This window comes from Monodelphis domestica, chromosome 3 (genome assembly GCF_027887165.1).
Source record: "Monodelphis domestica isolate mMonDom1 chromosome 3, mMonDom1.pri, whole genome shotgun sequence".
In the NCBI taxonomy this organism is placed as follows: domain Eukaryota; kingdom Metazoa; phylum Chordata; class Mammalia; order Didelphimorphia; family Didelphidae; genus Monodelphis; species Monodelphis domestica.
Window position 1 is genome coordinate 384,270,843 of NC_077229.1, and position 25,903 is coordinate 384,296,745.

Genomic DNA, 25,903 nt, shown 5'->3' on the forward strand with positions numbered 1-25,903 from the left:
GCATTTATTTAATGGTTATTATCTGCCAAGCAATATACTAAGCATTGGAGATACCAACATGAAATGGGAAGAATCTCTTCTCTCAAGGAAGTTGCATTCTAATTGAGGAAGACAAAATACACAGAAAGATCTAATTGCACAGTGAATGGAAAGGCCTGTAGTTCTCAGCAAAAAATCCCAAGAGTGATTAAGGCACATTGGAGTGTCTGCCTTGTAGTGCAGGGAACTGGTGGTAGACTGGTCCACCATCATGAGGACAGCAGTAGAGAACTATTGGCAGTTTGGTGGTTCATAGGATAGAGATGTAATGGTTGGGGGAAATGGGGCACCCACTATGTTTACTTTGAGGCCAGAGTGTGAGAGTGATGGAATAGATCCAGAAGGTGGAGAGGGGAGATAAATTGTTTCTCCCCTCTCTTTCCTTAGTAAAACCCACACTAGTTGTCTTCAGTGTTACAGACTATATTCCCTTAGAGCCTGGGTTAAATGTAAGATGTAAGACTGAACTGATTCTCCCTCTTTGAGGAGAAAGTATAGCTCTTCTCCCCAAGCTTCAGGTCCCTCTCCCTAGATATTAAGAGGCAGGCACTTGATCTAAAGAAACAGCTATTTATTCTTAAGGAACACATAAAATAGGATAAATAGGATTGTTGGATAAGGCAATGGGAAAGTGGATGGAGGAAGTCCCTAAGAGACAAACTACTGACCCCCTCCCCAATCCAGAAGGGTCAACCTGACTACCTGACCCCCCTGGGTCAGTTGTGAGAGCTGTCCTGACTTCTATCTGTCTTATTATAATATGAAGTTCACAAGGACCACTTTAGAGGGATAGAGGGGAAATCTTCTTTGAGGGAATGGCTTTATGATGAAGTCCTATCCACTCCTGTTATCTTCCCCTGGATTCAGGGGGTCTGGATTCACAGAAGGATTATCAAGCTCAGAGGTTCTCTCAGACCAACCTCTCTGAAGGAGTTCCCAAAGAGAAGTGAGTTAACTGCTTGGATCTTCTCTGATCTTCAGTTCCTTCTCTAGAATTCTCTGTCCTTCTTGCCCTTCCCCCATTTGAGATGCTCTTACAGCATGTTGAATCTGTTCTTCCTCTATTACAAAGAGCTGGTGCTGAAGTCAATAAGAATCTTTTTTTCCTGACTTCAAATATGGCTGTGTGACACTTAACCTTGTTTGCCTCAGTTTCCTCTTCTGTAAAATGAGCTGGAAAAGGAAATGCCAAACCTCTCTAGTATCTTTGCCAAAAAATCCCTAAAAGGATTCAAGAAGTGTCAGATCCAACTGGCATGACTGAAATAACAGTGAAACTCTTAGTCATAGTGGAGAATCCCTCTGACAAAAATGGGGATCAAGAGGTCATTTACCAATTAACAGTCTAGAAGGAAGAGGGAAGGATACATTGGCATGAAGGTAGAGAGAAGAGTCTAGTCAGTCCAAACATGGGGAGGAGGTCCATTTGGTGCTAAATTCCTTTAATTTAGACCTAGATAAATTGAGGACTAGAAAAATGAATTTTCCTAATATTGCTTAACATTGTAATGGTAACAATGCTAATTTTCTTTCCATGTGATAAATTGGAATCAAAGGTATTATCCCGGTAAACAGTTGTGATACTTACTATTCAAGGGTAGGAACGTAGTTCCTTCTGTCTTGGACCAATATCATGACATTATTGATATGTTCTGAAAATTAAATGAAAAGAATAGCCTCCTAAGTTATGTTTGAGTGTATTCCAGGGCCCAGTATTGATGATTCCTACATAATAGACCATATTTAAAAAAAAGTCTGTTGGAATGGAGAAAAGGATCAGATGTAAAAATTGAGGTTAATTCCTGAGGTCATTTAAAACCCCTAACAACCTTTTAGTCTTATAAAGCATCTATATTTTTTTACCTTTAATTACTCTATCCTCTATTCATTATAGCCCAGGGCTTAGAACCTAAGAGGAAAGAGGGATCAATGACTCCCAGATTATTGACTCCAGCTAGTTACTGAATGAGAATCCTTTTGAGAAAAGTCTTAAAAGGCCATCATGACTCCCTTGACAACACAGCCTTCTAAGATAACTCATTTAAACAGCTCAAATTAAGAAGTCTTCCTAATATGTAACTAAAACTGATTCTCTGCAACTTTTACTCATTATTCTTACTTCTCTCCTCTGGGGCCAAACAGAAGAAACTGAAACCCTCTTTCATAGTCCATCCTTTCAAACATTTGACCATTACAGTCTCCACTCTCCTCACCCAACCCTTCCCTCTCCAAGCCAAATTCTCTCAGTTAAACCCTTCTTGCACTACTGATATGGTTTCAAGCCCATCTTAACATTGCATTTTTACTCTCCTGGAAGTCATCTGGTCCCTCCATATCCCTCCTAAACAGTGGCTTCTAGAATTGAATATACAGATGTGGTTTAAGAATGTTTTCTATTAGAATACAGAAGAAGGGATTATTTTCTTATATGTCCAATATCTAGTGCAGTGGTTTATATCTGTAACAATATCTAGTAATAGGTAACTTTTGTTGCTCTTCAGTCATTTGAGACTCTTTCTCACCCTTTTTGGCATTTTCTTGGTAAAGATAATGGAGTGGATTTCCATTTTCTTCATCAGCTCCTTTTACAGATAAGGAAACTGAGGTAAATAGGTTTAAGCAAATTTTCTGGGGTCATACAACCAGTTATTATCTGAGGTCATATTTGAACTCCAGGCCTGACACTTTTTCCACTGCATCTTCTAACTGCCCTAACTACATTTTAGTTAGCCCTTGTAATGTACTAGGCACTGCACTTAGTTCTAAGATAGTCTTATTTAATCTGCAAAGCAGCTCTCTGAAATTGACACAATTATTATCCTCATTTTACAGATAAAGAAACTGAGGCAAATTGGGGTTAAGACTTGCTGATAGTGCAAGCTTAATAAATGTCTTTTGAATTGAATATTTATTGAATGTTAGTAGTAGTAGCCAGCAGCAGAATTGCCATGAGACTGTGGCTTTATAAATTGAAAAGTCAGCATTTCCTGCATTGTTATTACACTTGTTTAAAAAATGCCTAGTACCTCTCATTTATTTTTGTATTTATATGTGACAGGAAAAAAAAAAATCTTCCAACAACTCTACTATGACCAGCCACATATCAACCTTGAATGACTGTCCTGGGCATTCACCCTCACAATGCATGATAAGCACTACTTTGCTCAGGAAGGATGAGGTCAATGTCACTCCTATAAGTCAAGATCAGATCTGTAACATATTGCTTGGGAAGAGCGAATTTAGCTCGTGTGGATGAGCACTCTGAACTCCAGTACATGTTTTTCTCTGCTGGCTCACCCTTGGGAAGTGCTATCCTGACAGTTGAGTTTTATCCTCTTACATGTGCTTCCAACCAATGCAGAGCAGGGAAATAGCAGGTGGTTTTCATATTTACACTTCTTTGAATTGATTAATCTCTTGTGCTATCCAAAGAGATAAAACAAACTGTGTGAAGTAAACAGAGTCAGTTCTAGGTTTGTCAATGCCAGCAGCATTTCTTCTTTACATACAGGTAATGATTAAATAGATAATGCATTTTTTAGCTAGAAAAAGGATTTGTTATGTGTTTCCATTGTACTAGTAATCACTGTACTAAGGAGTAAGGATTGAAATACAACCAATCAAGAAAATACCAACCCTTAAGTAGGTTACCTTCTAATGAGACAGGAAGACATAAGAATACTGGAAATGGGGTAAAGGAGAGGTGAGGGTTTAGAGTAGACAGCAAGATTGCTGGCAAGGAGGTGGAAAAAGTCCAAGAAATTGAGCCCCAGGAGTGAAGTCCTGCCAATTGTTTCATTTTCCTCTAAATTCAGTAATTAGAATTTCAAAATTATGACTTTGACCATAAAAACATGAATTCATTTATGTCGCCCTAGATTTTGTAAGTTTTAGGAACAACATACATTATGTGATTTTTCTTATAATTCTTTGCAGAATTATAAATTTAGGAGGGAGCTTAGAGATAACTTATTCTTACTCTTATCCTATATAATTGTCCACTATAGCATTCCCAATGTAAGAGTAAAAAATGGGTTGAGTAAATTTATGAATTTCAAAAGGTTGTGGTTGTTGTTTATAAAAATTAAAGTAAAACTGAGTCATTAGGCTGTTTAGTAGCTTTATTTACAGCAAAGTAGAGATATCAAAGTGGGAAATACGGGAAGAAAGTAGAAAATATCACCTAGCTAAAAATACTCTAAGTCCTAATCCTAGTGCCTCTAGCCTGGGAATGAAAGTGAATCTCACCAGTCCACCAGTGTCTCCAGTCAGGCATTCCAACAACCAAAAACCAGTTCTGAAGAGGCTGAGCCACAAAGGGCAGTCACTCATGCCAAGGAGGCAAGAGTCTTCACCTAAGTAAGAGTCCCTGAAACTCCAATACAGGAAGCTGAATCTTCACCAGAATCCGAAGTCTGGATCAGGAATTGGAAATCCAAAGAGCCAAAAGATGCTGAAAACTACTGAGAACAAGGCCAAGACAGCCAAGAATCCCACCAGAGCTCATGATCCTGAGGCCAAGAGCATCCAAGAATGAAGCTCAAGAATGAAAGACCCTGAATCTTTCTCAGGCTCCCACTTATATACAGTTTTCTCCACCCATCAGTTCTCATTGTCACTTTGGAAATCAATCAGTGTCTTTGAATTTACCTAGCCCTGCCTAGGGCTGGTGGTCTGTTAGAGCAGGAACTCTCTTTGTTATTGACTTACTAAGTGTTAAGTAGGGACACTTTAAATTCTTGATTGATTAACTTAAAATAGACAAGGGAACAAAAATTGCCTTTCACAATCCCCTCTGATTCTATAGGGAGAAGAGCATGTTGAAATCTCACAGATTTACATGCCTAGTCTCCCCAGTGAATCAATTCAAATATCCATTTTATACTTCTAAAGATCTTAGAGCTAGAGGTGCATACAATACTGCACTTTCTAAGGGAAAATTACAAAGTTGTAGATAAGAGGGAAATAAAAGAAGAGAGCAAAACCAATGATTGGTAGGTGCATTGACAAAAAGCCTAATCCCCTTTGGCATAAGAATTTACATTCAAAATAAGTGTGTTCAACCTTCTTCAGTTCAATTCACTACATCTTAAAGTTCATTTTGGATCTTCTGGTGTAGTGTATGGTTTTCAGTCTTCTTTATGGTGCCTTCTTTAAAAGAGTTCACTTTCTTGATTCAGAGAGTTGGTGAGCTTCTTTTCCTGAAATTTCTCTTAAAAATTTTAAATAATGGATTTTAGGATAAATATACATCAACAAATGATCAACTTTTGTCTGTTCAAAGACCTCCCAGTGAGAGGTAACTTATCATACCTCCTCTCATATAATTCTTTCTACTTTGGGACAGCTGTAATTGATAGGGAAAATTTTACTAAAATCAAATCTAATGTTAACTCTGCAAATTTTACCATAAGACAATTTCTACCATAAGACAATTCTTTCACTTACCTCACCCTTTTCCTAGTCTTCCCATCTCCAGGATAAATATCTCAATTTTTGTCAAACAATCTTCATGTAATATGGATTCAAGACCCTTCTCCATTCTAATTTTTCTTTTATGAACATTTCAGCAGTGTATTAATATCCTTAAAATATGGTGTCCAGACCTAAATCTGATACTACAAATGAGATTTGAAATGGGCAGAATAATGAGGGACAGATTCTTGAAGTAACCGTATTTCAGTGTAGCTTTATAGTAATGAAAGAATAAAAATGAAGTTCTCCTGGGTCCATATGCTGGCTCTGTTTCTAAGGAGCAATGAGTTCCTGGGAATTCTACAAAATCTACATGGGCCTCATTCTCCATTAGTATAAAATTAGATAGTTATAGTATAAAGTGATTACTTTAACCCTGTTAACATAATTTTTTTTAATATTACAAATCTCAGACAAAAATTGAGAATAGTGAGTAATAAAGTATTCCATGAAAATGGAAGAATTTCTTGTATTTGAATAAAAGAGAATAATGATTTGTTTTAAAGCAAAAGAAATGGGAAAATCCTAGACCAAGGGTTCTTAACCTGGTCATGAACTTGCTTGTTTTCCTATTTTCATAACTATACTTAAAAGTAATTGGTTTCCTTTTTAATTTTCTGAGATGCATTTAAAAATATTATTCTAAGGAAGTGTCCAAAGGTTGACAGTCATGCTACTCAACGTATCTCAATAATATTTTCCATTTTGTTTATTGGGAGCTTTTTTCCCTCATCTTTAATTGGACTGTAAAAACTACTCAAATTTTAATGCCATTATTTCTCAATATGCCAAGGCGCTGTAATTTTATAGGAGTAAGTCACTCCACCTACCAACATGGATTGTGGAGCATCTCTAATTTAGTAGACTTTCTGTGATTAAAAAATGAATCATGTTGTAGCCAATGTGTTGATAAAGAGTCACATCCAATTACCTTTGCTAGTCTTCTCACATTACTGCTTCATTACCAGACACATTTTCAAGTCTTTTCCACCTATAAGAGCTCATGCTATGTTGGCACATGCTTCCATGCCAGGATGTCCCAACAGACATGTGCACCCATATACATTTATTTAAAGTCATCTGCTTTCAGATGAACTTGAAATATACATTTTTAAAAAGGTCCCCATAAGTTTTAAAACATTGTCTTTAAAATTAATACTTTTTAAAAAATGCTAACAAAATCAAAAGAAAGCTCATTTTAAATTAAGCAAATGTGTTAAACATGTTATTAGATATTGTTATTCCATTTACATTTCAAATTATTTTTATTTCTATATATTTTTCCAGGTTACATGCCAATTTCTTAATATCCATTTTCTGACATTTTGCAAATCATGTTCCCTCTCTCTCCCATCCAAAAAGACAGCTATTAAGATATATGTATATTATCACACAATATATTTCCATGTTCATCATGTTATGAAAGAAGACACATTACTTACACTAGAGAAAGATTCATGGAGGAAATAAAATAGAGAATGGAATGTTTCCATCTGAATTCAGACTCCATCTGTTTTATGGCAGTGGATAGCCTTTTTTTGCCTTGAGTCTCTTGGAATTGTACTGGATCTTTATCTTGTTGATAATAGTTAACTTTTATAATTGATAATAGCACATTATTGTTGTTACTGCATATAGCATTCTCCTTGTTCTGTTCACTTCACTTTTTATCACTTCATAGAAGTCTTTCCATTTTTGGGGGGGGTGGTCATCTTGTTTGTCATTTTTGTGACACAGTGGTATTCCATTACAACTTGTTCAGCAATTTCCCAATAGATAGACCTCCCTTCAGTTTGCAATTCTTTGTCACAACAAGGATTTCAGGGTAAACATGGCTGCAGCTTAGACTCAGAAATCTATCTCTCCTCATCACCTACCAATATAGATTACCTCAAAAGGCAAAAAAAAAACAAAACCCCAAATTCATATGAACAAAGGGACTCCACAGTAGGGCGCAGCATTGAAGGTCCTTGGGATTTGGGGATTTCCATACTATAAGGGGGTAAAATAGCTTCCACTAAAATGTGAGTTAATCTACCCTACCCTACCTATGGAGCCAGTGACCTAGACTCAGAGCCAGTGCGTGCTAGTCTCAGTGAACTAGTGAGGGGCACCCCTAGGTCCTTGGCAGCTGACTAAGATCACCAAAGACCTAACCCTGAGAGCAGCTAGACTCAAGACCCCAGTAGGTGGAAGAGTGCAGATCTTGGACACGGAGACAGCATGCAGAGAAGGGCTGCAAACAGTAGAAACTCCAGAGACTAGAGAGGTGATCTCAGGCAAAAAACACACTCCTTAGCTCATACAGAGCCTACCCTCTTCACTCAGACTTCTGGATGGAAAGGGAAGGAAAAACCAGCATAGAGATGGCAAAAAAAAATGCCTAGGAAAAACAACTTCCCAATACCAAAAAGAACAAAAAAAAAGGCTTTGACCCTGGATACTTTTTTATGGAGGAAAAATCCAGACTAAAAGAGGAAATAGCAGAAGAGGATGAACAAATAAATGTACCTAAACCTTCCAAAAAATGGAAATTGGCCACAAGCTCTTGAAGAATTTAAATCAGGGCTTATGAAAAAAGATAGAAGAATATTGGCAAGAAAAGTGGGAAATAGTTCAAAAAGAAAATAACAGTTTAAAAGACAGGAACTCCCAATTGGAGAAAGATTCCCAGAAATCAAATTAAATTATAAATAAATTAGAGACCAAAATTAAACAGCTAGAAGCCATTAAAAGCAGGATATACCAAACTGAAAAGGAAAAATCAAAAGATTATAGTGGAAAACTGGTCTTTAAAGACCAGATTGGGACCATTAGAAACCAATGATCTTGCAAGACAGCAAGAATTAATAAAGCAAAATCAAAAGATTGACAAAATAGAATGAAACATGGAATACCTCACTGAGAAGATGACTGACCAAGAAAATATTCTAGAAGAGACTATTTGAAAATCATTGGTCTACCTAAAAACCCAGAAATAAAAATAAACCTTGACATAATACTACAAGAAATTATCCAAGAAAACTGCCCTGATGTTCTTGATAAAGAAGACAATATAGAAACTGAAATTGTTCACAGAACACCCTCTACACTAAATCTTCAAAAGACAACCTGCAGGAATGTAATTTCCAAATATAAGAGCTTCCATGCTAAAGAAAAAATTTTTACTAGAAGCCAAAAAGACAATTCAGATATCAAGGAGAACCAATCAGGATCACTCAATATCTGGCAGCTTCCACACTAAAGACTGCAAGGCTTGGAATATGATATTCAGAAAGGCATGAGAATTGGGTCTTCAACCAAGGATCACCTACCAGACAAAACTGACTTCCAGGGGAAAGTATGAGTATTCAAAAAAATAGAAGATTTCCAAATATTTGTAAAGAAAAGACCAGAACTAAATGGAAAGTTTGATATCCAAACACAAAGAAAAAGAGAAACATGAAAAGATAAATAAGAAAGAGAGGAAAGGAGGAAAAATTTTTTTAATTTAAATTTTCTTCTTTGAGGCCTTCAATAAGAGAAAATTATTTATATTAATATATGGAAAAGTGTAATTTGTAACTCCCCAAAATTATATTCACTATGATAGTAATCAGAAGAATCATTCATAGGTAAACATTGGAGTAATAAGTGATCTAAGATGATATGCAAAAAAAGAAAAAAGGAAGGGAAGAACAGAAGATGGCACCAAGAGAGACTTAAAGGCATAAGATAAACAGGATAATCGATATTACACAAAGAGGCTCATGAGAAGGGGAGGGGAAGAATACTGTTATAAGAAGGAGAGGAAGAGAGTGCTAATAGGAAATAATTAAAATTTACTTTCAATGAGAAGGGCAAAACTAAGGGGGGAGTAGGGCGGGGAGTACAAAAAAGGAGGGAAGGGAGGCTAACTCAATAGACACTAAAAAATAATGAAAAGGGAACAAAAAGGGAGGAGGTGAAAAGGGAAATATAATAAAGGTGTTGATTAAGGGGACTCAGTAAAAACAAACCACTGGTTTAAAAAGATATGGCAAAAGAACAAAGGGCAGAACTAGGAAATGATATCAAAATGTTGGCAAATACAGAGGTTGTTATAACTCTGAATGTGAATGGAATGAACTCATCCATAAAACAAAAGCAAATAGCAGAGTGGATTAGAAATCAAAATCCTACCATATGTTGTCTACAGGAAACACACATGAGGCAGGTAGACACTCACAAAATAAGGATGAAAGGCTGGAGGAAAATCTATTGGACCTCAACTGAGAAAAAGAAAGCAGGAGTTTCAATCATATCTGACAAAGCCAAAGTAAAAATAGATCTGATTAAAAGAGATAAGGAAGGTAATTACATTTTGTCATCACCAAAAGAAATGCTAAGAATAATTTTGTACAAATATATTGTTTGCCCCTATCCTTAATATCTTTGGAATATAGATCTAGTAATGGTATTGTTAGATCAAAGGGTATGCATAGTTTTATGGTTCCAGACTGCTCTTAAGATTGGTTGTTTAAGTTCAGAACTCTACCAGTATTGTATTTGTATCCCATCATTCCCACATCCATTCCAGTCATTATCATTTGCCTTTTTGTCATGATAGTCTGATGGGTGTGAGATAGTATCTTAGAGTGGTTTTAATTTGCATTTGTCTAATCTGGAGTGATGTGGAACATTTTTTTCAGAAAGATAGTTATAATTTCTTCATCTGAGAATTGCTTGTTCATATCATCTGTCAGTTTGGAAATGCTTTATATTCTTATAGATTTGACTCAGTTTTATATATATTTGAGAAATAAAACATTTCTTTTTTTTGTTTCTTTATATTCTAAATTTGAAAAAAACAATTTTTTTCCAATTTCCAAATTCAGTAAGTACATCTTTCTTTGTACTGGGAAAATCACTAACTTCCTGTGCCTCAACTACAAAATGAGAAGGTTGAGCTAGATATCTAGCTCTTGAGATGATTCCTCATGCGATTTATGAAGTTGAACATAAAATATTGTCATAATTTAAAGTCCAATATATACATACTAGCACTTTGACCAATAAGCTCAAAGCACAACTAGTTCTATTTATCATATGCTTTATTTGGAGATGCTTTTTACAAATACAGTGATATTACAATGCATTCCAATTTTTTTTAAATCCTTACTTTCTATGTTGGAATCAATACTGTGTATTGTTTCCAAAGCAGAAGAGTGGTAAGGGCTAGGCAATGGGAGTTAAGTGACTTGCCCAGGGTCACACAGGTGGGAAGTGTCTGAGGTCAGATTTGAACCTAGGACCTTTCCTCTCTAGGCCTGGCTCTCAATCCACTGAGGTACCCAGCTGCACTCTGTATTCCAATTTTATATGCTAAAGGTGCTGTCTTTACATTCATAATAACTTGGATCTTAGACATTTAAAAATAAGAAGACAGCAATGTTCTCTGTGATAAAATTGTTAATGAAAATACTTTTCTTAATCCTTTAGGGTGAGAAAGGGTATACTTACATGGTCATATATTCCTTACCCTTCTTCCTCTTAGTTACTAAATTTTTTAATATATTGTTTTATTTTCCTTTTGTAGTTTGAGAATATAGATTTTTTTTTCCTTACAGGTTTTACTCTAAGGTACATGAGTAGATAAATACTATTGAATTGTAATTTCTGTACAATTACAGGATACAAGAATTGTAAATATCTTGATGACTACTACTCTTTCCTTTTCAACTGAAATTCTAACATTATTCAATTATTTAAATGTAGGGGTAAAGAAAACATGGACAGGGACCAGAGAAAGCACTTCTTGTACAAGAGTGTCTTTTCACCAAATCAGTAATGTGTTGTTTTTGTGGGCTATCTGCTATATACAAAGAGGGAGTGGTTATATATTGAACTCTACCGTGTTATTTCACCTGATTATAGGGAAAAACTACAGAGATCCTGCTCAGAAAGTTGACTTGTCAAATAAAATATTCTGGGTGAACTGGAGAGTCTTTGGATTTGTTCTCTATGGAGCAAGTTGTTTATATTTCTTCTTCTGTGAAAAACTGTAGCCTAGGTAGGGACAAGAGACCAGAATTTAATAATTCTTTCCTAATGGGCATAGTTTGAAGGAATGGTATACTGACAGTCTTAAATTATGACTTTGTGAATTGGGCTTTTTATGTTTGTCTTTACCTTACTTTCCAACTCCTAGTTGTCTCCTTTCCTATGAGAAGGAGTATGAGGGATCTTCATGCCAAATATCCATGTTGTGTGTGTGAAATCATTCATTTAGCCAGATTAAATGAATTATTCACAGTTTATAATTGTTTTTAAATTATTTTACAGCTTAGGATAATAATTTGGATATTATAGCACACATATAATACATGAAAGATTATTATACTGTAAATTTATCAAAGAATTCCCATGCAGAAGTATTGCTTTGTAGGTCTAGAAGTCATCTGCTGTTCTTGAGCTCATTTTATAGATGAGCAAACAAAGACAAAGCAAGTTAAAATGACTTCTATATGTTCAAATTAGTCACCATGATAAGTGGATGTATATACACATATACATAGGTTATAATAATGCTGTATCTCATAAATATTCTCCATTTACCTGTAATTCAAAAAGTAGGTTTTGCATTAAATGAATTGCAAGACATTGACTGTAGCTGTAATCCCATACATGAACTGAAACATCCAGATTACTTGGCTATGTAACTGAAATAGTCTTGAACTTAGATCCAGAAAAGTTCTACCTGAAACACTTTCAGAGTGACTGTGACCATGCAATTATTTTGTACTGCTGGCTTCCAAGTCAAGTATGTTAATCATATTTCTGACTTGTTCACAATAAAGCATGATGTATACTCAATTAAATTGGATGAAACTGTACTTGTGGAATAGACTTTTAAAATTTTAATTGTTTTGGTTTAGTCATTTCATTCATGTCCAATTCTTTGTGACCCCATTCCGGAGTGCTTTGTCATTTCCCTCTCCAGCCCATTTTTCATATGAGGAAATTGAGGAAAAGAGGGTTAATTGACTCACAGCTAGTAACTATCTGAGACCAAAATTGAAGTGATGCCTTTTTTGTCTCTTGGCCTGGTATTCTATCCATTTTACCACTCAATTGCCTAGGAATAGTAGTACTTCTATTGCTTGTTTCACACAGTTATTGTAAGAAACTTTTTTCATAAAATGTAAAAACATATAAAATATGAATTTTCAGTATTTATTAAATCTTCCAGATGTTTATCCACACAGTGGAAGGCATCACACATTTGTAAATGTAATGGATGTTTGATTTTTCACCTGGAAATTAGTTATCCTGCCAGTTTTCATCTCTAATGTGCAAAACAAATGTTCAGTAAGTTTTAATATTTGTAATGCATTTGGATCTAAATGTCCTTATTATGTTGTCCCTATTCCTCTTCTTGCTTATGATAAATTAGACCATTGCAGTTAGCATTTCATTGAATAGGCCAAATTGCCCTTTCATTGACTTTTGGGACTTGTGTTTGCAGTGCTTGTATTGGAGCCCAAGATCCCTATTGTGGCTGGGATGTAGTGATGAAGAAATGTACCACCTTGGAAGAGAGCCTGAGCATGAGCCAGTGGGAGCAGAATATCTCGACATGTCCAGTAAGTATGAGGACAGCCACTGGCATCTTCAGAACTCCTTTAATGGAATCAGATCTCAGTTCCTAAATTCAAACAACAGTTGTACCCACACTTATTTGTCTTACTCCCTTCCCTGAATTCCACTCTGTTTTTATTGAGCATTTAGCTTGCTGCCCACTTCAAGCTCTGTGGGCAGTGTTGCTCATATACTGTTTGTTTGCTTGTCTTCATTTAGAGGAGTGCCTAAAAAAACAAAACCAATGCAAAACAAATTAAAAAAAAAACCAGCTCTATTTTGGTAACTGCCCTGATGCTGGTTTGTGGGAGGGGTCAGAGAGAAGTGTTGATTGAATTAAAAAAGCATCTAGCACTTTGCTAAACCCTGGAGTTAAAAAGAGAAAAATGAAACAATCCCTGTTCTCAAGGTGTTTTCATATAGAAATACTCTATGGCCCTTCGGGTACAACAGTAAATGGAAAGATAAGACATAATTTTAATGATATTTCTATTGATAAAATAGATAAAATAAAAATGATAGCCATTTCCTTTTTTTCTTTCACTATTTTTAATTCTTTTCTTTTTTATTATAGGGCCTGTGATTTCATTGGTAAAGGGAACTCTTGTGTGAGAAAATATCTTCTTCTCTAATTCAGGCAATTTCCTTCCTTAACTCATTTTATAGAAAAGGAAATTTAGGCAAACAGGGAAAAGTTATTTATTTGCCTAAGGTCATACAGCTAGAAAGTCTCTGAGGTCATATTTCACCCCAGGTCTTCCCAGCTTCTGGTCTGGTGCTCTATTCACTACACTACCTAGATACCCTCATATCCATTTCTAATGTTGAAGTATTTGACTCCCAGCAGGACTTTGGTAGGGAGAATATTAGCATATGAATATTTAGGCTCAATGGTTGATGATAAGGAAGGAGAGGGAACAGGATCAGTCCTTATCTTGCAAGATTATATTCAGAACCAGGGTTCTGGAATGGGAGAGGGAGATTGTGGCTGCCAGTTGAAGAGCTCTCTTGGACTTTCCTGATTGATGGTGTTAGTTTTTTGCAATTGGTTGGTGGTGACAAAGAAAATGGACTCCTTGTGCTATTTTCCCAATGGTTCAATTATGATTATTTCCAAAGTCCTCTATAGACTCCCTAATAATCCACATTTATAAAAAAAAATTCATTCATTAAGTTATATTTGGGAGCTATCTAATTTTAAGCTTAAAATAAAATGTTGAAAAAATGTAAAAATAGAGGATATAATAGTTAAAATCATGTTACTGATAGCCATTCTTTACAGAATTACAAATATGGAAAATATCCATCAGTTGTTTAATCTCTCCATTCTTTGTTCATATTAGAGCCACCAGTAATATCCCATATACCTAAAGATCTACCCTAGTTTTTGAGACAAAACCCAACATAATGATGACACTTATCATGCTTGTTTGGTAAATTATAATTTTAGATCTTCTCTTTAAAATGTTTTAGTATGAAATATTCATTTCTGTACCTTTAAAAAAGAATATTTACCCCTAATGAATCTACTTCCTCACTCTCTTCTAAACTCCTTGCCATCAGACTTCCTCCTCTACCACTCTCTTGAAGATGCTCTCTAAATATCACCAATGACCTAAATATATAGTGTTCCAAGTATTAAGTGAGACTTTATAGCTGCATAAGTGTTTAAAATATGAAAAATTAGTCTATCCTCCCAACAAGGAGCTTAAAGTCTAAAAAAGGAATTAGAGTACATGAAAAAATGATAGTAATTATTAGAGAGATTGAGGAAGATCATAATTGAAGTTCATTCAAATTGTGATGATAAATTTAAGGAAGGAGAAATTAATTTACTTTAGTAGTGGTGGAGAACTACTGCTCTCTTGAGGAGGGAAACCTCTGTATTGGATCTTATAGGAGAGAAGTAGCTTCAAAAGATGGAAATGGCAACTTAATTGAAATATACATTCTGATGTGAGCCAAAATATGGGAATCCCAGAGGGAGAGAAAAGAATAAATAACAGAATAATCTAATTGACTTAGAACTTAAAATTCATGAGTCACATAATTTCATAGTTAAAAGTAACCTCAGTTTGTATCAAATCCAACCCATAATTAATAATTCCTTTAGCAATCTCCCCTCCAAGACCAATACGGCCTTTGCTTTTAAGGCCTCTAGTAAATGAGAATTAACTACCTCCTATTCTATTTTTTGGAAATTTCTAATTGTTAGAAAGTCTTTCTTTTTATCAAGCCAAAATCTACCTCTACCCATCAATCCCAGTTCTGAGGGAGACAGGTGGGATCCAAGATTTGAAAAGCCTTGAATTCCAGGATTGACAACTTGATAGGCTGTATATATGAAGGTTTTTGAGTAAAATGGCAATGTGAGAGGAAGTAGATTATTCTACCAGCAACTGGAGAATGAAGTAGAAAATGGCATTGACTAAAGTCAGAAATTCCAATTTGAAAGCTATTACATCAATCAGCCAAGACAAGAAGTGATAAAAAGCCTCAAGTAGAAAAGAGGGAAAGGACATGGAGTAAGGATGTGAGTTATATTGCTGAGGAAGAAATAACATTGTAACAATTAATTAGCCTTGTGGGATGAGAGGGAGAAAATTGTTAAAGATATCTCCAAAGTTATTAGCCTTAAAGAGAGTCTAGTGGTATCATTACCAGAAATAAGAGAAGTGTGCAAGAGGGCAGATTTAAAGGAAAATTTGTTGTAGTCAATTTTAGACATACTGAGTTTTAGGTTCCAGCTGGACATGCAGGTAGAAGTAGGTAGAAATAAGAAATACAGAACTTAAAGATCTGAGGAGATTTTTGGGGGGGTGGAGTTAGAAGATAAAATAATTTACTTGTTGCCAAAGTACAAATGATAATTGAAGTCAGGGGATAGATGTTATCAATAAAGAAGATAGGACAAGGAGAGAAAAGAAGGGTACCTATGGGAAAACTTCAGAGAACATTCCCATGTAAACAACATGAAGGGAACAGTGAGTTAAAGAGTCAAAGAAACAACCCAAGAACTAGTAAGAAAAGAGAATTCAGTTTAATACAATCCAAGAACTAGTAAGAAAAGAGAATTCAGTTTAATAAAAGCTAAGGGTCAAGAGAGTCCTAATTGTGTTATCAAAAATGTCCCAGACTGCCAAAAAATCAAGGAATATGAGTATATTGAAAAAAAATGGGTCACTGGTTTTGGTAATATGGAGTTCGTTGATGGAGGGGATACATCATTTGTTGGGGGTGATAGAAAACAATTTAAAAGGGTTTGGATCCAATTTAGACAAATTGAATAAGTGGTATAGTAAAAGGGGAGGGGAAGGTTAGGTAGAGAAAAATGGCCTGAAAAGGCCATCATTGGGGATGAGAGTGAGAATCAATAAGAGATAAACATCAAGCAGTTCAATAGATTTTGTATTGTATGAACTTGTAGTAGACTCAAGTCACAATGATTCATTATTTCTTCCATTGATATTCAAAGGTGAACACTAAGACACAGGTGCTAATTAATGTTGTTTAGTCAATTAGTTGTGTCCAATTCTTCATAAACCCCTCTCCCCCTTAGGGTTTTCCTGGCAAAGGTACTATAGTCGCTGGCCATATCCTTCTCTAATTTGCCTCATATATTTCATTTCTGGCCATCTTATTAACCATCCTAATTGAGTTCTAATGGGATTTGAGCTTATTCACAAAATAAGGTTTAGTTTGTTTTTGCTTTTTTCCCAAATCAATATATTCTATAAGAACCTTTGTAAACTTTGAATGAATCAACTTATAAAATCCATTATGGAGTTTCATTTGAAATTCCTGAAAACAGAAGCACAAAAAACAATGTTATAGATGAACAGGATGCTAGAAAGAGAGCATCCTTAATTTAAGGGATAGAGCAGCCCAATCCCAGAGAGGTTAAGTAGTTGTTTTATGCTTTGCTTTATTTTGTCTTTTGTTCTCATAGCTAGGAAGTAATGGAACTGAATTAAGAACCCCAGTATCCTAATTCCTAATTCCTGACTTCTTTGACTATATGATACTCCCTCTCAGTTACAAGTATGTTTCCTCCCAAAGGGACCTGCTCCTTCTTCAGGACTCCTTCTTCCTTCTCCTTTTAAAACTTGTTAGAGTAGAAGGGAAGATTCAGACATTTCCCCCAACAAAACAGAAAGCACTCAGATGTAGAACACTAAGTCTCTCTCCTCTTCCTCCTGAACCCCCATCACATAAGAAGTCCCTTCAATTTCTATTCCTGCCAGATTGTTTACATTGAGGAAAGTTATAGACATTACTCTTTAAGAAAGAAAACAATGATGCCATGTGAATTAGAGGAATGAATAAAGCATGCTATTTATATACAGTACTCTGAATGTGATGAGTACAGACAGAGTAAAGTTTTTCTTTTTCTTCTTTATTGGTGATAATTTAGGAAAATGAGTTTGATAAAACAGGAAAAAAAACTTAAATTGTACTGTAAAAGGTTTCACTTTAGAATCATAAGCTGGATTTTACTATGTGGCTTGTAAAGTTTGTTACCTTCTAATCAGAAAATATCATTAATTCATCAGTTTGTTCTCATTTGGGAAAAACTGCAGAAGACAATAATGGTTTTCTTAGGACATGATAGTGGGTTTGTATATAGAGAGGAGGTCTCTGAAATTGTCCTGTTGTTTTAGAATGAAGCATTAGAAATAACATGTATGTAGATGGAAGTGTCCTCATGTATAATGTTTATCACTTGTTTTTATACCCCAAGTTATGCTATATTAGTAGTGACTGAATAATAGCCAGCTAACAGTGTTGGTTCCTAATGAGGAGAGGGTACTTTCTTACTATGCCCCCAGAAATTATATGGAAGGGCAGTGGGAGGCATCAGTGTCTTAGGAGCTCTTTCATCAGTTATCACTATTGAAAAAAACAGCATAATGTGCTATCCTTTGCATATAAAATGATACTACTGAGTCAGCTGTCTGTAGAACATACAAAACTTGAGTTGTTTTTCCAGTAGAGGTGATGGATTTGTGCTAATCCATCTCTACCTTCTCATTCAATTTAATTGAACATATATCATGTTATGCTTCTGATAAGTCAGGAATATGGATATTGTACTTGACTTGGAAGCAAGCTATGCAAAATAAATTATGTAAATCACCAACCTTGAGCAAAACATAATAAAGGAAAGCACATATCTTTCTGGTTTGCGTAGACTAACCTACAATGAATAGAACATACTAGATTGCTTTGCAACCTGCTATCTTTTAATTATACATTTAAAAATTCCTTCCTGACTCAAAGAGATGAGACAGCTGAGGGATATTACAAGTAATGTTGAAAGGTGAAGACTAGCTATTGATGTTTAAAAAATCTTTTAAAAACAAACTAAATGACATCTGTGTATATTACTTTTTTCATTTTTCTTGCGAAAGTAGGAAATTTTTTTAGCAAAACCATTTTTCAAGATAAATGAAAAGAAGTGTTATAAACAATACATCAACAGAGGGATTTCTTAGTCTGAAAAGGACTTCCTCTACCAGCTGTAGAAGCATAATCAGTGGGGTACTGAGGATAGAGTATAGAATGTTTCATAAGAAGACTTTGGTTTAATTCCTTACTATCTAGCTATTTTTTTTAAATTGAGCAAATTACTTCCCGGGGCCTCAGTTTTCTCATCTGAATAAATGAAGAGATTGGACTAGATAACTCCTACTTTAAATATCATTTTGTTTCCCCCAATTACATGTGAAAACAGTTTCCAATATTTTAAAAAAGAATTTTGAGTACTGATTTCTTTCCCTCCTTCCCACCCTCCCCCCAGCTGAGATGGTAAGTGATCTCATATAGATTTACATGTGCAATTATATAAAACAGTTTAAAAATATTAATCATTTTGTGGAAGGAAACTTAAACAAAAAAAAATTAAAAAATGAAAACATTTTGCTTTGCCCTGAATTCAGACTCCATCAGTTCATTCTCTGGGTGGAGATGTCATTTTTTTTTTATCATGAGTCCCTGGAGATTGTTTTGGATCTTTGTATCTCAGAGAATAGCTAAGTTATTCACAAATGTTCATTATACAGAATTCTTCTTACTCTGTACAATGTTCTTCTGGTTTTGCTTATATCACTCTCCTTCAGTTCATGTAAGTTTTTCCCTGTTTTTCTGAGCTCCTGCTGCTTTTCATTTCTTACACCAAAATTCCATTATATTAATATACTATGACTTATTCAGCTGTTACCCAATCAATGGGTGTTCTCTCACTTTCCAGTTCTTACTTCCCACAAAAAGATCTGCTTTAAATATTTTTGTATACCTAGGCCCTACTCTTTTTTTTTTAATTCTTTAGGATACAAACTTTAGATTAGATAACTTCCAAAGTTGCTTTTAGTTCTAAATCAGTGATTCTATGTGAGCCATAAGAAACATTGCTAATGATTTGGAAGTTTGCCTGAAAATGCTATTAAGCTGTACATACACTTTAATCAAGCAATACCACTATAGGGACTATACCTCAAAGAAGTATATCAAAGAGGAAAAATGAACTTATTTTTATAAAAATATTTGTAGCCATTCTTTCTGATATCAAAAAGAATTGGAAATTGAGGGGATGTCTATCAGTAGGGGAATGATTGAACTTTATCCATGTTCCCTCTACTCATTGGGAAGAAATTTGATAACAAGCTACTCTCCAGCCACTGTTGATACAGTTATCTAACAAGGGTAATAAAAAAACTAGTAATATTCATTATACATGTGTTAGTTTTATTTTTGTCTATCAACAAGTACTTACAATTTTTAAAAAAATTACATATTGCAATTTTAATAACTTGTTTTCTGCCATTTTGTGTGGTTCATGTTCTGTTCCCTCCCTTCCTCCCCAAAATGATAGGCAATATGATATATGTAATACCTTTGTATTATAAAAGAAGAATGAAAGGAATGGTTTCAGAAAAACATAGGAATAATTATAGGTATTAGCTGACATTTATAGAACAATTACTATGTGCCAAGCATAGTGCTATTCACTTTGCATATATTATCTCATTAGATTCCTAGAACAACCCGGAGAGAGGTGCTATTATTATCATAATTTGCAGAGAAACAGGCAGACAAAAGTTGAGTGACTTGTCCAAGTTCATTATGTGTTTGAATCTAAATTTGAATTCAGATCTTCCTGACTCCACACTTGGCACTGTATCCACTATGCCACCTTTTGCTGCCAAGACTTGTTTGAACCAATGCAGCATGAAGTAAGCTGAACTATGAGAAAAGAAATATGACTGCAATAATGTAAAGAAAAACAACTTGAAAGATTTAATAACTGATTAATATGATGACCACCCACTGTAATAGCAAACTGTTCTAGAGGGATGTTAGATGTTACAAACCACCTAGGAACTCCCCAGGGCCACTTGGGCACAAAACCCTTGCCTTATGGAAACAAAGTTTCTTTTAATAAAGAGAATAACGGAAACTGCTAAGTAGTACCCTAGTTCTCTTCAAACTACCTCCACCCAACTTCTAAGTCTGCTGAGAAAGGAGAGCCTTCTATTTCTTCTCTGGGCCTTGCCCACAGCTCCCTGTGCCACCTAAAACCCTTTCCCAAGCTATCTGACTTACCCTAATCTTACCAGTAATTAATAAAGGCAGGGAAAGACCCTGGTAACCCAAAGTTATAGATGGAAAGATTTGAATTACCTTAGCCTAAGGAATTCTCGCAGCTGGACCTCTGATAGATGATCTTTGTACTCAGGGAAATCGGTTTCCTCCAAAGAAATTCTCTACCTAGAAGTCAAAGATTTCTCCATGAAATCTTGACTATCCAAGGAGAATCCCTCAGAGCAAAACCACACCTTCAGCTTGATGGAAATTCAGGCAGAAGAGTCAAATCCTACTTCCAGCTCAGTCGTTTTGTTTTGTTTTTTTTTTTCAGTTCAGACTCCCACATTTCCTTTTCCTACCCAGAATCCCTTTCCCAGGGCTTATCTCAAAATTCCCTTCTTTCAACTAACCCTAGAAATGGGACTATCCCTAAATATATTACTACACCACTCACACTGTAGATGGAGAATGGATGGTCTCAGAGTGTGGATCGAAACAGATTTTCTTCTAGTTATTTCTTTTTTAAAAGATGGGAACATGGCCAACATAGAAATTTGCATAACTTCCATATTTGTAATGAGCTCTATTTTTTTTACATTCTACATGGGAGGTGGGAAAGGGGGAAGGAAAGAATTTGGAATTGAATAATTGAATTTTTAGAAAAGGAATACTTAAAAAATAACGTGTTGCTAATGGCTTTGGATTTAAGATGGTTTATCTATCAGTAAAAGATCACTCTTTATGGATTCTTCTGTTTCATATCACAGGATGAATACTCACTTAGATATTGAGTGCTGTTCTTTTTTACTTTTAAAATTATATTTGAGAAGATCATGGTCCCTTTCAATAATGTTAAGAAGCTTGTACCTGATTTAAATTTCTATGCACATGTTGCTATAACCTTTAATGTTGCTTAACAAGAGTATTAGTACCATGGTCTATATAATTTGTGTGTATTTTATGCATATTTTGATGTAGCATACCATAGAGAGATTCATTTCACCCAAATGAATAATAAAATAACAAGAAAGTAGTCAGCATTTTAGGATATTCCCATTTAAGTGTATAATCAAAAATTTCCTGGAACTATATCAATTTAGAACCAGGTTTTTAGAGCTAGAAGTCACCTTGGAGATGATCTACTCCTTTCATTTTACAAATGAAATTAAAGACCAAAGATGTATAGGGACCTGGTTGAGATCCCACAGCAGGTTAGCATATTCTATGACACCAAGATATTTTCACCTTCAATGGCTGATAGTCAGTGACAGAAATAACAGGGCTTGTACTATACTTTAATAGAAACAATGAGGAAATTTGGTTTTCTTTTAGAAATTCATTTACAACCAATTTTACATGGCTTAATTAATACAGAGACAAACAGGAGAGTCCACGACCTCAAAGAGGTTCCATTCTATTGTGGGCAATAATCTTGTGCCTAAAAGTAAAACAGCCTATCTACAAGGTCAATGCATATTATTTAGATAAGTGGTGTCAGCTTAGAGGGATCAGGAAAGATGTCTTAAAATAGAAGGTACTTGAGCTGAGCTTTGAAAGAAACTAGAGATTCTAAGATGCAGAAATGTTTGCTATATAAAGTAAAGTAAAACTGTGCCTGACCTATGACATATTCCCATCTAGTTACAGCTACAAACAAAAAGTACTTAGATGATATTTAAAATGAACAAACACCTCCTTAACTTTAGAGCACATCTAAGTTAGAATATATAGTCTTCATTTCTCTTCCATCTGAAGAATGGTAACACTATAATAAGGAATTCAATTTCTTTTGCAGAATTTTTCTAGGTCTGCAAATGTACATCATACCCAAGTCCTGTCCCAAATATAAAAACCTTCAAATGCCATATTTGATTGTCTGGATTAATTTTTATGGCATATTAAACTTTCTAAATGGAGATTGTTTTAGCCACAGTCAGATTCCTAATATTTTTTTTTCCTCTCAAAGTAAGTATGCTCAAGCATAGATCCACAAATAATACCGTTTTCTCTTGGACCAAATGCAAAGCATATTAGTAGGACCATATAAAAATCATTTTCATTCATAAATTTCCCAAACGAGCAAGACAAGTCAATTCTAATAATTTTTAATTTCATAACTACATAAAATTATTTAATTTTTAAAGTTTCATTTAAATTTTATTTTGTTAAATATTTTTTTTCATAACCTTTAATTTTTTTGGACTGCACAATAATACAGGTTCTTAATGTTTGTTTTTTAATACTTCACAATCTATGTTCACTCTATCCCTATGACCCTTCTGCCCTCCCTAAGAAGGCAGGTAATATGAAAAAGATTGTGCTCATATTATCAAATAATATCTATTTGCATGTTCTTCATGTTGTAAAGGAGACACATATTGCTTAGAAAAAATAATTGGAAGAAATAAAGAATTGCATATTTTAATAAACATAACTTTTAAAATAAAATATAAAGTAACTTTCAAAGACTTTTCACCACAAACTATAAAAATAAGCATGCTCTAATTCCTAAGTAAAACTTGGTGCAGAATACCTCAGACACAGAAACAATAATATTATAAAAAGATCATACTATGTAGTAATTTGTACAGAAATATTTTTTAAATGGCAATCTGGAAATATGTTTTTCATACTGAGATCTCCTCTATTAATCTTAAATGAAGATAATCCTTAAAAAATGAAGGTGGAATTTAAAACAATTTTTGTAGACAAAATAGCTCTATACAAATGTCCATACATATATGAGAGAAACATAGATGGATAAATAAACAGACAGCCACACAGACACACAAACCAAATCAGTTAGGCAATACTAGAAGAATTTAAGTTATAGGGGATTTACTCATCACTGTCAGAAAATTTCCCCATAGAGGAGCTCCTCACATTGAACAAATCACAAATCTACTTCCCCACCCCAATATATATGTCATTTTAGAATATATATTTTTCCTAACAATTTATTTGAAATCCATTCCTTTTCATTTATACTTTATCAATCATATTACCAATTTCCAGTTTTCTTTTTTTTTATACTTCAGAGCTCTTCATTAGCCAAAATTTCCCCAGCACGTGAAAGGGAACATTTTTAAGGACACTGTCGTAAAGGAAACATCCTGTAGATATAAAAGGCGTTGTGTCAAATAAATATGGATATAGATCTCTTGCAGAATTAATCACTTCTCAGTCAGGTCCTTATGGAAACCAGCATTGAAGACTTTGCAGAATCCCCTAGGATTTTTGTTAGGGTTTCTGGGCTCACTAGCATTTAGATAGCCTTTTACACAATATGGACTTTCCTTTGTCAAGTAAGACTACCACTGACAAGATTAGATTAATCCCTTTGTCCAAGAATATTCCCTAGATTTCATACTGATAGGACATCATGAGGGCATCATGTTACATGTGTTCTCATGGATTTGTCTAGATGGCTCATGGAGAAGAAAGAAGAGAGATCCACCACTAGTCTCCTTCTCCACCTTTTCCTAGAGTGCCTGATTCCTGCCAAGAAGGAAAGTAGGGTTGGAACCATTTATAAGGTTAGAACCTTATAAATATTAGAACCTTAGAGTTCTACAGCTTTGTTAATACAGTCTTTCTGTGAGAGAGAAAAATCCAGAGACTTTTGAAATGAAAAAGCCTGGAGAGATTGTAATGATTCCATCAGCAGTGGAAGGATGGACTGAGAAGGTTTGGAACCTTGGGAAAGGGAACAACTCAGAAGCAGTCAGTTGACCTGCTCTCTCTTGACTTGAGACTTCCTGAGTCAATCTCTGACTGGATCCCAATCCCAGGGAATTTCTTTCCCTGAACCTGATCACAATCCTCTCAAACTGAGTGGACAGAGAATTGGAGAGAAAAAGAGTCCACAAGAAGACTTATCACAATCTCACTTTTAACCTTTTATATTTTCATATTTATATATATTATATATTATCATATATAATTATATATTATATATTATATGTTAAGAATAATTCATTGTGAAAGTATTAATATATATATATATATATATAATGTTGAACATTTTCACTAAATAATTCAAATTACCTGGGGGAAAATTAATAATAATAGTATCTAATACTTATATAGTAGATTCATATTTACAAAATACTTTGACCACTGTATATTATCTCTTTTGATATAATTTTGTGAAGTAGGGAGTGAACATATTTATAGCTATAGAGGATTATGTGTATAGTGTGGTTTTGTTTCTGTCTATTGTTAGATTTAAAATAGTTTTGAGCTTTAAATTGTTGTAGATAAGAGTGTGGGAGCCATAAATTGTGATAATTAAAATGTTTGGGAGAAAGGGAAATATATAACGATTATGACAGCTGAAATATGTTTTCTACTGTGTCTTGGGTTTATATAAATAGAAGATGGTCGCCAGGGAATATATTCCCAATTTATGAATATGCCCAAGCCAACTGGGTTTTATAGAGAAATTTAATTTATAATACACTGATTAATCAATAGAAAAAGAGAGAAATTAAGAAAGGAATAAGAATGAAGGGCCTCAAGCCAATAAGGCCTAGACCTCAGTCCTAAGAGATAAATCAGTCAGTTGGTTTTATCACTCACCCAAGATCTCTCTAGGTAAGGCTTCTCATGCCAACCTCAGGCTCCACCTTCAAGAGAGCCTCCTTTCAAGAAATGTTTCCAGAGAATTCTCCTCCTGACTCCTCCTGAGTTCTCCTTCCACAGCCTCCTTCAAGACCTCTCCAGGAGCTCTCCCTCCAGGACCTCTCTCCTCTCTGACCTCCTTCAGAGCATCAACCCCCTTCCTAAATCCTGTTACTCTGAGTAGGGTGGAGATTGTAGTTTCTAAGACCTGGTTCTGTCATTCCAAGTATCTCTATTGTATCAATTCTAAAATCAATCATGACTCAAAGAACTTCCTGTTCTATGCTTAAGCATAGGTCAAAGCCCTTTCCATTGTTTAGCAAAAAGGTTTCTGTCCTAAAGTAGTCTTAAGTAGGGAGGAGAAGGATCTTCCCATGCCAAGGAGTTTTATATTCCAATAGAGTTCTTACTATCAGTAGGAAATTTTTCAAGTATGAAATTTCCCAATGGGGAAATTTCCAACATTCATAAGTCTAAGAAATTTTAAGGTTTACACTATGCATGTTACATGTGTTCTCATGGATTTGTCTAGATGGCTCATGGAGAGGAAAAAAAGAGACATCCACCACTAGTCTCCTTCTCT

At 34.8% G+C, this 25,903-nt stretch overlaps 1 protein-coding gene across 1 annotated transcript in view; it reads left to right on the plus strand.

Moving 5' to 3' along the window:
• Positions 1-25,903, plus strand: part of SEMA5A (semaphorin 5A) — a 657,936-nt gene that overhangs the window by 500,484 nt on the left and 131,549 nt on the right. Inside the window, exon 13 of the mRNA XM_007486811.3 lies at positions 13,001-13,118. Coding sequence (XP_007486873.1) covers positions 13,001-13,118 — 118 coding nt within the window. The remainder of the gene's footprint in view (positions 1-13,000; positions 13,119-25,903) is intronic.